The sequence below is a fragment of the Trachurus trachurus genome (assembly GCF_905171665.1).
Source record: "Trachurus trachurus genome assembly, chromosome: 22".
Lineage (NCBI taxonomy): Eukaryota > Metazoa > Chordata > Actinopteri > Carangiformes > Carangidae > Trachurus > Trachurus trachurus.
In genome coordinates this window covers 20,162,493-20,174,515 of record NC_139907.1, presented here as the reverse complement: position 1 = coordinate 20,174,515, position 12,023 = coordinate 20,162,493, and the positions used below count along the sequence as shown (strand labels likewise).

The 12,023-nt window shown below is 39.9% G+C and overlaps 1 protein-coding gene across 1 annotated transcript in view; it reads right to left on the bottom strand.

Annotated features, from left to right (window-relative positions):
- sntg2 (syntrophin, gamma 2) overlaps positions 1-12,023 on the bottom strand; it is a gene marked incomplete at both ends in the record, with an annotated part of 78,807 nt that overhangs the window by 46,982 nt on the left and 19,802 nt on the right. Inside the window, 7 exons of the mRNA XM_083999001.1 lie at positions 473-561; positions 4,163-4,250; positions 5,316-5,357; positions 6,827-6,870; positions 8,637-8,694; positions 8,856-8,912; positions 9,028-9,165. Of these exons, the coding sequence (XP_083855127.1) occupies positions 473-561; positions 4,163-4,250; positions 5,316-5,357; positions 6,827-6,870; positions 8,637-8,694; positions 8,856-8,912; positions 9,028-9,165 (516 nt within the window). The remainder of the gene's footprint in view (positions 1-472; positions 562-4,162; positions 4,251-5,315; positions 5,358-6,826; positions 6,871-8,636; positions 8,695-8,855; positions 8,913-9,027; positions 9,166-12,023) is intronic.

Below are 12,023 nucleotides of genomic sequence, written 5' to 3'. Positions count from 1 at the left end.
ATTGTGATGCAGATTAAACATTTTCATTTTCCATTTGAATTTAGATGAAATTGCAGCCTTGGCTGTGGGACGTGTGCAGCTGCTGACCATTCACAGTCGGCGGAGTCAGATGACGTTGCTGGCTGCTCCACCTGAGCCTCTAAACCCACACAATCATACATCAGCTTCCATCTTGTCTTGTAGCATATTGCTGTGGCCACTGTGCAGATGGTAAGAAGCCTAATTACCCACGCAGCAAACAGACATACACCCCGAGGGTTTACTAGTCACACAATGCATTCTGGTACATGTAGGCACAGGGCAAGGAGGTAATTTGGGCTTTTCCTTTTTTAAACCATCAGTTGATTTTCAAAATGTCACATTTACAAGTATATCAAGATATTACAGAAAAGATGCAAAAGATTGCAATACACGAGCCTCACAAATACAGATCAACATTACACGTGAAATATGAAAAATCAATCTTTCTTACTGTGTTGTTGCCATTTCCATTTAAATGTAAGCCACTGTCGAAAAGGGGAGAGGACACTCTGCTGTGATCCGTGGATGGCCCAGGAGAACCTGAGAAAACAGTGAAGGATCACTTTTCCAACATTTAGTCCAACTTCAAATTGCACTTGTTATTTCATAAAAGAAAATAAGCCAGGAGTTTCACCTAAACCCCAAACACCATGGCTCAGTTGATTTAAAGGTTTATTATTGACTGCTGTCCTGCCTGTAAGCTGTACAGTGGAGCTCAGAGACCAGCATCCAAGAGAGACAAATGCTGCTCTTTGATTTGATATTAGCCTGGCGTTGGAGGACCTGATTACTGATTCGGTCACACTCAGTAAAGTGAGGCAAGCAGCTCCTGGCCTCTCCTGCTTGTCATTTTGTGCCATGGTGAAACGATGAATGCCTTAAAGAGAAATCGACTTGAAGCGTTTCTTTCTCAGGCAACAAAACACGATTCACCAGCCAAACACCCTACAGCAAAACCTGAGCATCTCTGCACGGGCACCTTCCTATGAATGTTAACTTCCCCATAAGAAATGAGGGCTAGATTTCTCTCTGCTCTCACTTTGAATTTGAGAGAATGTGGGGGTTTATCAAAAGAGCCATTAATATTCAACATCTATTAGTATTAATCATTTCCCTACATCTGTGTCATCATTTTGTGTTGATAATGGATGAATGTGAATTGAACAAAAGGGTGGTTATGCTCAATCAACTGAGACTGAAATCATTTGCATTACAGGGTTTTTAATTCATTTCTTGCTTCCTTCACAGGACAACACTTATTTGTGGCTCAGCAGTGTACTGTAGATGTTTATGTTTTATATACAGTATAACTGTCCCAGGTGTATAGTCCCCATGTGTTACTGCCTTTGATGATGCTCCCATCATGTTTGTGTTGGCTGAGTTTAAAAGAAAAGTTTGAACATTTTGGGGTGTAGGAAAGCAAATAGGATATGATTTGATTTTGAAAGTACTGCAGTACGTGACAACAATCAGGGCCGTTGCTAGGAATTCTGGGGCCCCTGAAGACATACTAAAGTGGGCCCCTGCCCCCTGATTTTTCCACTTTTTTTTCCTAGACTACGTATCATGTTTTATTTACTTTGTTTTGATGCTAATGCAGCATTACTATGAGTATTAGTCAGGGTCTTAAGCAGAATAATTCATTCTGCCATAAAAACTGTCGTTACAGTGGTGTGTTTACTTGCTTCTTGCTTCGTAAGCAAACGAACAATCCAACAAAGCAAATGTAAACTTATAATTGTGTTCATAATGTGATAATTGGCCATTTATCTTTTTTAATTAATCAATAATTTAAAAGATTATTGTCATTCTCATTTCATCAAACCCCATAATAATATATTTCAAACAGCCAAAAACTAATCACTTTATCAAATCATCCTAAATGAATATATGAAAATCTTTTTTTTTCACTCAGCTACCAATTTAGAAATTATTAACACAGCTGCACTGCACTGCATTTTTTCAAGGGCGTCATTAAAGTAGGTGTCAAGAAAGTGTGTTAAGTATTTGAACAAAGTGAAACAGCTCATAAAAAGGTCTGGTCTTCATCCAAGTGAGTCATAGTTGAACTTCGCCTCAACACAACCACACCAATGCTGATCAGACCTGAACGAGGTTCAGGACAAATTTCGGCCAACTCTTCCACATCGAACTCTCTTAGCTCAAACACATTCTTGAGATGTCTGGCGTTAGCAGCTCCCTGCAGGTCATTTCACAGCATCTGTACTGGATTAAGATCTGGTTTCTGACTGGGCCATCCCAGAAGGTGGATTTTCTTTGTTTGAAGTCATTCTATTGTAGATTTACTTTGATGTTTAGGGTCATTGTCCTTCTAGAGAGAATACCCACAGTACAAAACCATTGTTGAGACTGTCTCCTGATGAATATCTTTGAGATGAAAGTCTTTGAGATGACTTTGTAACCCTTTCCAGCCGTATGCAAATCAAACATTCTTGATCCTATGTCTTCCAAGTGCTTTTTTGCAGTTCACATCAGATGTTTCCTATGAACAGCAAATTCAAAAGTGTTTTTAGAAGTCAAAATATTTCCAACTAAGCAAGCTGATCAACTAAGCAAGCTGATCTGATTTATTAAATGAGGTTTGGTAACTTTTGACTCCAATTAGCATTTGTTAATATCATTAGCTGAGGGATTCACTCACTTTTTTCCAGTCTATACTACAATGGGATCACTCTTTTTACTCAGGACCACAATCTGATCCCAACCCATGAGAGGCAGTAATGTCTAGTCTATCAGAAACTCAAGAAGGTGTCATGCCCGGGCCACCGCTGCTGCTTGCCTTGGTTGCCCAGCGGAAGACCAGTGTCGACAAAGAAGGACTGTGTCTTAGATCGCATCTTCATATGATGTGAAGCCTGCGGAGCTAGTTCAGGCAGACAACTCAAGCTGCGCCCATCCTGATCAGCTGATCAGTCACATGCCTTCCTCCTCCAAATAGGGCGGGCTTCTTAAACCCCCCAGTTTACCTGCTCATCCCTGGCTATGCTGCTGTTGCTGCTATTTCCTGCTCTGCTGCCTTGCTGCTGCTGCTGCTGCTGCTGCTACTGCTGCGGCCCATGAGGTTTTGCAAACCCACCTCCTCCCCAGCATCCATCTGTGGGCTCCGTCTCTATGATCCCCTGCAGGGGGTCTGCTTCATTCCCTGTAATGTCTGGCAAACCAGACCAATGAATAACTGAGACAGAGCCTGACGCCAAACCTGCTGCAGCCATGCTCTAGGATACTGTACCTATGCTGTGCTTCAGCTTGCAATGCTTACAATCAATCCTGCTGCAACCATGCTCAAGAATATGCTAACTATGCTGTGCTTCAGCTTGCAATATTCAATAAATTATTTGTTCTCATTTCAGAGTTGTCTGACTGAAATCTTTTTGGTATTTTGTTAGCTAGCTCACAGTGGCTGTACCACTGCAAACTCTTGCTCTCTGTACTGACGTGGACACCCAAAAGTTGACAGAAGTGGAGATCCAAAGGGGAAATACTGTAATACTAAGCAATGATGATGACTCCTTATTGTCTTGTGAAATAAAACATATGGACATGTGAACAAGATTAAAGACATGTTTGTCATTTGATGGGTTCCATAGAATAGATGTTTTTGGTTTATTATTCTAACTTGGACAAAAACCTGACCAGGTTAAGGGTAGATACCGTATACGTACTGTATACTGTACATAAATCAATACAATTACTAAGTGTTTTCTTACTTTTCTTGTCACTGTGGTCCCACTTTCTTTAAAATCCATAAAATTGCCGAACTCTCCCAAAAGTTGCCAATTTTATTTTCAGAACTGCTTCAATTTTTACTTGGCAGCGTACCTCATTTCTCACCTTTGAACGGCTCCACATGAACGATTTTAGTATCACTGTTTTCAAACTATTGGTAATAAGTACAGCAGCAGCAGGCTGCAGCTCTGGCTGCTCAGGCCACTAGTGTGACAATTTTTTACTCTGAAATAAATTCTCATCTATTGAACAGTTTTAAAGTGAGTGAAAAGGAACTCCCCCTGAAATATTTATTTATACTTACATAGTTTTATGACTGGATTATTGCTAAAAATGCTCAGTCAAATGAAGTTTACTGTGAGCTCACATGGTAACAAAATGGCTGGACTCTTACCTAGAGGCAGTTTTAGAAATGATGGAACTTCTCGCAGGTAGCGAACACTGATGGTGACCTCATCTCCTGCGGTACGCAAGAGGTGAACCTGACAGGACCGACAGAGGGAGGGAAGGAGAGAGACAAAGACTGTGATTGAGATAGATAGCGAGAGAGAGGGAGATTGTGAGCGATGCAGCGAGATAAAATGTAATCTCTCGCAAATGAAACAAGCCACATTCATGTCAAGCGGCACAGAGCAAACAAAATGTAACAGGAGATGAGTGAAGAATATGTAATCATATGTTAAAGCCTGACTGAAGTGTCTTCACTAAAATCAAAGGTAGAACTTGAAGGCCTCGTCTCTCTCTCTCTCTCTGCTCTGACAGGCAGCTGACAACACAAAGTAATTACACTCTGATTATCTGATGTCTTAGTGATACAAAATATGTCCTCAAAGATGCCAAGTCATAGTTTCAAAGAGGCGTTCGAGTAAGGTTGGGTTAAAAAGGAAGAAGTATCAAATCCTTCTTCCATGCGTCTTGGAAAACAGAAAATAAGACGAGGAAATGAGACGCTTGTGCGCGGCATTTACAGTGCGAGGTCATTTTCACATCTTCAGTATCCTAAAGGCACATCTGCAAACAGGTTCCTTGCTATCCTCTCCAACAAAGTGTGGCAGCCCATGTTCCTTCAGCCTGCGCATCTGTCAGTGCTGGAAGTGTGAGATTTGCTTCTTAAGAGAAACTCTTCATTATGTGTTTTGAGGCTCTGCAGGTGAACGTAGTGAACAGCTGTTTGGGGGGTGTCTGTCTTTCTGAGTGTGTCTGTGTGGGTGGGTGACGCAGGGTGGTGGCAGAGACCAAGGGAAATATTTAACAAAGCAAGAAGCTAAATTGGAGATAGAAATTGAGCATGTGTAAGATGTCTTCCAAATATTACCACCCTCAATTCCAGTGCAGCTTTTGATACAGATCGGCTGCTTTTCAATCTTTTCAATTTGTCACAGTGTAAAGCAAAAGAAAAACAGCTTCCTGCCAAGATGACAACTCAGATTGTTGAGGCGCACCTCCGCGTTGATAACCACTGGGATTAGGTGTTAAACCTGAGAGATGGATGGAACAGCAAAGGGCGGATGGAAGAGGGTATTAGCTTTTATTACAAATATACTCACAACTTCCTCATGAGTACAGTGCTCTACGTTTATGCCGTTGACCTAAGGAAACCAACAGAGAGTAGAAAGGCAAATAAGTTAATATATAATGGAGAAACGGTGTAATTTAGCAACTCTGTGTTCATTTGCTACAGGGCTGAGGCCAGAGGCTTGGCCACGGGTGGCACGAGATATGATGCGCACCACTGTGGCCCCCTACCAGAGCCAGAAGGTGATAGGTACTTGACTTGTTAGTGTGATGGGCAGATTATTGAACGGGTCTACAGGGGGCAAACCCTGAGACTTCAGACTAAACCTGTGTGGAATCTCACTGTTTGGTTTTCCTTCAAGAAATCCAATCAAACCACAAAGACACAAAGGACCTCAAAGCGGGGAAAAACACAGATACATAATAAATATAAAGTAAGCAAAAGAAAACAGCCACAAACAAATGCATAGAGTCACAAAACTACCACAATGAGACAGAAAACTACGACAAGGAATGGTACAAATGGTCACAAGAGACACGACTACTAACATGATGCAAGACCATAAAAAGGCATGAAATACTCACAAAGAGAAGCAAAACGACTTAAGGGAAGCAAAAACGGCCACAAAAGCACAAGCGACCAACAGACACAAAACAACTACAAGCAATGCTTCGAGTCTGAGCTCCTGTGAGAGCAGTGGGGGGTATCCAGATGCCCATTGTCTCAGTGTGTGTGCTTTGCTTTAAGTTATTCATACAGTATCATAATATTTGATCATTTGGTTAATAAACTTGAACTTTTGAAATTTTTATTCAGTTGCCAAACAAATAGAAAATGTGTTATTCTGGACTGTGCAAAAAAAAAGTGTTATTAAAAAATTGTGCAACCCTGCCCCTGGATTTGCATCTTAAAGTATGCAAATCCACACGATAGTAGTGTGACAATTCAAATAAATTGATTTGCAAATAAACTCTGAATAGAAATAGTGGTGATCCAAAAGGTGGAAGCAATGCAAATCAATTCATAATAACTTCCAGTGTAAATGTGAATATTGCTTGGCTGTCCAATGAATCTACTTGATATTCTAGATAAACAGAACACCCAATAAACCCGCCAGACAGATTCAAATTAACTTTTTAAAAGATTAAATGAATATCATCAGAAAATACTAGAAACTTTGGTCTTTTGATGATTATTATGAACAAAGCTATAATTTATTGATGATCTTGTGATTAAAATACCAGGGCATGTAGTATGACAGGGCGATTTCTATTTGGGTACATTTAAAGAGAGTGCCACAATTCAGAGACTGAATATCTGATCACAATATTATCTTTTCAAAAGAGCAGAGATATTAAAAGACTCATTTGATTAAAATCATGCATTTAAAAAAACATAATACTGCATTCCCTTTGCTTCTGTGAAATAACGTTCTGTCAAAATAAAAGAGGGGATGAAATTAAGGTGCACCAAGTTGCCGCTCTTGGCCGTGACCCAAATCAACCTCGGAGCAAAAAAGAAGTCACGAACCGATGTACCAACCTGCAACACAGCATCCCCAACGAAGAGCTTCCCCGACTGATCGGCTGCAGGCGTCAATTGTCAAGTGTCAGAGGTTAATGAAAACATTACAAAATAATTGCTCATTTCATACATGGTAATTTGGTGGAAATAGCAATCAATGTCTCTGTCTAACTAATCTCAGGCAACATCCTACAGCTCAGAGAAAGAACACAGGAAAGCATGAAATTTGAAACTAATCAGGATATAAACTCATTTGCGGCGGCATGGGAGGAAACAATGAAAGCTCTGTTGTGAAAAGATTTGTAAAGCTCAGAGAAAAGGGCTCTTGGCGTCCTCGGGGATATGAAGACATGATTCACTCGTATCCAAAACGGCATTAAGAGGGATGTGGGCAAAAAGACAAAATTACAGGGAAATGATTCACATGATGCTTTGATATTGTATCCCAGCAGGATGCTGAGAGGTCATCGGTTCTTCCAATTTTACTGACAAACATGATTAAAGTATTTTCTTGTCCATCTAACGAACAGCATGGTCACATTTACTCTTCCACTCTGGATGCTGTTTTGTCTTCATACTGTTTCTCTTTGCATAGTAATTTGTGGGCAGGCTTGCTGATCATGATTAACAACCCAGTGGAAAAACTATACAAAATGAATAAATATGAAAATTACACACATATTTTTTCCTCTTTTCATTATACAGTAGTCACCACTCTGAAAACAGCTCATTCTTTTTTGTCTTATTACTCAACCAGTGGGGTGCAAGTGAACCACGCAAACTTAAAAAAAAATTGTTCAACATTTATGCAAATATGCACAGTCGCTATGGAGTTGGATTGGAAAATTGATTCCAATCTCATATTTGTGATGCTTAGGTTATACGTCTAAACCTGACTTGCTTGACAATGTCTCCTGTTTCTATATCCAATCCCAACATTAACAGAAACCTAAAAAAAAACCTGGACTGTAAACAAAGTTGCTGTAGGTGAAAGAAAACAAGCCACCTTTCATTTTACTTGTGCACTGCTTAAAAACCAACAGGACTGACCAGGACATAAGCCAAGACCCTCTATGAAGGTTATGATCCTTAAGCATTAACTGACATTTAGTCCATTCAAGAGGTAACTTATTTTTAAGTTTAAACACATGACCTACACAAACTGCTCTGTCTTGTTAGCAACCTCTCTGAAGCTAAACTTGAACTTTAAAACAGGAAAGCTAAAAGCTCAACCAAAGGCCACAAAAGACAGAGTGGCTGGTTTCACTGTGGTGGCTGCCTGTTGGCCTCCATGCTTCTTGCTAGCTGGGGACACTGGAAATTTGAAACGTACATTTTATAATAGTGGATTTCAGTCACAGCGCAGAGTTTCAAGTTTGTGCCAGCTGGTTTCACTATCCTTTTAGACAAACTGTCACAATTACATTCACATTTTTGAACTGAATTACGCATCTGTGGTGTAATCTTACACTTTGGACAGAGACAGTGAAGATTTGTCTATGTCCAGTATTTTTGCTGAGCTAGGCTAAGCTGAGTAGAGTGTACAGTATATACACACTTCTCATTCTTGGCAAACTGTCCACTCCGCAACTGATGACCCATTTTCTTCTGACAGTTTGCTCTTTGATTATGTCGTAAACTGAAGTGAAAACCAATGATGCTCTTAAATTGATGTTCAACACTCGCTTCATTGTGAATTCAAATGCCACCTGTACATTTTCTCTACTGTCTCCTTCTAATTTAGTTAACATTTCTATGATCAACGTGACATTTAACACGGCACTGCAAATCGTTCCAAAGGCCATAGTGTGATAAAATACTTTCTTACCTACTTGATCTTTGAAAATCTTTGATATAACCACAGGCACGTTGTGCTCTGCGCCTCCCTGAAAAGCAGGAGAGAGAAAGATGAGAATGAACGTTACCGAGTTTCGGTCGTGAAATTTTTGCTGCCAAAACTGCTCTCTCAGACAAACAGTCATCTCTGCAACCCAAAGCCTTTTCATTTCTGCTTTAGTCTCTCCATAATCAAAACTTATCTGCTTACTTTGATGCTTAAGCCGAGACCGCCAGTCGCTTGTCTTCGCAGTACAACAGTCCTGTGCTTTAGAAAGTGGGAGTTTCTTATTGGCAAAGGGATATTTTGAACATTGAAACAGTATTCAGGAGTTATGCAGCATGAATTACAATGCGAGTCTCGAGCCTCCAGGCGCACTTACATTTACTTGGGATTCACTTCCACTTGTGCAAACCACATCCAGCTTCTGTATGGTTAATACCTCTTTGGTCAATTTCAGGCAGACATCATAGGTATTGTTGGTCTCCTCATTGTACAGCAAAGCAATCCCAGATTTTGTCTGTTGGAATTGAGAAGAGCATTGACATTTTGCCAAGCAGAGCAATTATGTACACAATGAACATTTTAATCCTCTTTTCTCAATGTGTCATTTATGTACCCCATTCTGCCAGTCTAGTTTTGGGTTAATTGGTTTTGCTTGACATTGTGAAAGTGTGAACCTTTGTGTAAGAGAGAGGGAAAAAAAGAACTGCATGGTTAAAATTTCACATCTTTACCTAGCACGCCCCCCCACCCACCCCCCAAAAAAGTTCCGACAGTTGCTGGAAAATTCAACTTTGAGGACAGAAATGACGACAATAGCCGACTCAGACAAAAGAACAAAGCCCAAACGGCCCACTTCACATTACGACTATCTCTGCGTAGGTGACGATTTCACAATTAACAGTAAACATACCACTTTGCAGCTATAAGTCCCCACCCTCAAATTTAATGCATTTTCTCTGATCCTTCACTGCTTGGTGCCATCTGGAAATACCAAATGAACAATGGCCAAACCCTCTAGCTGCTCTAATGAATTAGAAACAGCCTGAACTTTTTTTTGTCTAGAGATTAAAGTGAATGACTGCCAGATAGAGTTCTACAATGCAGTGAGTCATATTTCAGATAGTACAGCTCAATGCTTCGCAATCTGACAGACTCCACGCTCCTTTAAAATGAATAGCCCCCGTTTATTTCAAAACTAGGTCTTTTCAATTGAATTTAATATCAATATTTATTCATTCAGAACATAATGGTGAGAACTGAGTTGGAATTTGTTTCTTTTATGTTTAGAGGCTAGACATTTTAACCATTTAGCTTCTCCTTGTATCATCATTGGTTTTCACTACTTTTTGTACCCTCTCAGGAACAACATGTTCTGTTCAGGGGTTACAGTACATCTTACTCTGCTGTCAGTGGGAGGCCTGTCCTGTGTCTGCTGGCAGTTTATTATGACAATACATTTAATATGAGCCTCACCCCCATTTGTTAACCTGTTGTGCGTTTGTTTATTTCTAAGACACACATTTAACTCATTTACAGTAGCACATGCTATTGCAGAATGGCTGTGTGAATGGAAACACTGCACGGTCAATAAACCACCGGTTCAGCTTGGATATATTGGAGTTCATTGTTAATTAGAACAATTTTAGAAAAAACACACATTACACTAAGATACACAGAACATCACCTGCTAAACATAGTTACATTAGTGATGTCGTAGGAATTGTAAGACCTGGGTGTTATACGAACAGCTCCAGATATTAATTATTTTTTTAAGCAAAAATAACCAAGAGTTTATGTATTAATCATTCCATTGATGCTTTAAAGCCCTTGAAACCTTTTGGGTTTTCTATGTGTCTCATTCCAGCAGCAAATCAATTTCAGACTACTTCACACACAATGATACTTTTGCACTTCTAAGACTTTGAAATATTCTACACTGAACTTGTAGATTATGTTTTTTGCAAAACACAGCATACAAAGATAAAATGGCCTGTGTAGCACATTTTGTATGGCAGTGGTTTGTCACCTCTTAGAAGGTGCTGGGTTTGATTCCCATGCCTGGTGCCCGAGCGTATTTCCTAAGGACACTCCAACTTCCTCCCACAGTCCAAAGACATGCTAACTAGTTTTCAGTGTGGAAACTTTAAAAGGTGTGAATGCGAGTGTGAGAGGTTGTTTGTCTCTATCATGTCGGTGCTGATAGACTGGTGACCTGTCCAGGGTGTACTCTGCCCTTGTCCTATGTCAGCTGGGATTGACTGTGCATGGTTTCTGGATGGATGGATTTTGTGAGTGCAAGAGGGGAAAGAGGTTACAGGGCTATTGTTTGCCTCTGATTGTAGCTAATGAGCTAAGGAGATTTCAGGAGTTCTCAAAATAAAAATTAATGAATGGAGGCAACAAGGTTGAAGCAAGGTTGAAGAATCATCTGTTGCTATAGCAGCAGATGACTCGCACGCTGCTGACCTACAGGCTCTGGCTGGTGAGGAAGAGGGCTCTTTCGCGAGCTCAGTGGTTCTCCAATGGTTCTGTAGCAAGACATTATAGCTATTTTATGATACAGTTGAGAACCAATTCTCACTTGTTGTGGAACATCGAATGAACATAGAAGCAAAGCGCGGATGGTATCTGATTATGTTGCCTTTGTAGACTCCAACTGATCTTCGACCTACAGTATAACTCATTTCTGTTGAAGCACCTGTGTGAAGCAAAGACATGCCTGAAACTAATTTGGATATGGATTCTAATTCACTTTCCCATATAACAACAGGTCATTACAGCATCAAGGGAAGCTGCTGCCAATCCATTAATATTATTACTATTGTTATTATGATAATGTTAATCCAAGTACTCCATCATCCTACAGGAAATCCTTTTACTCAGTTACTGTCACCTTTAATCATTTAGAAGACAGTTTGCCTTTCAATCTGTGTATGTGTATTGAAAGAACGTTGCTGAGTAGATGACATTTAAGAGGTTAAAGCAGCATGTACCATCTCATGTTGACTGTGTGTTAATGCCTAGTGGACATGAAACTGATTAAATTAGACACACATCAATAACATGTAGAACAATATCAGATAATAAAACAAATGAGTGATTAGTAAAATATGCCAAAAAAAAGGGTGATTGGGAAAAATGCTTATTAGGTTGAACATAGATGAAATGACACCATTGCTTTGGGTAGATAAAAGTTGAGGCTAAAATTTGTCCTTTACTCTTCACCACTACCCAATGGCTGCTAAGTGAAGGCTTTGTTTGTATTGTACTACAATAGGTTATTATTTGTTGGTTTAACCTAATGGATGTGCATACAAAGTAGACTAAAGGAAACCTGTAGGATCCACAGTTAATGAAGTAACTGATGTGTCA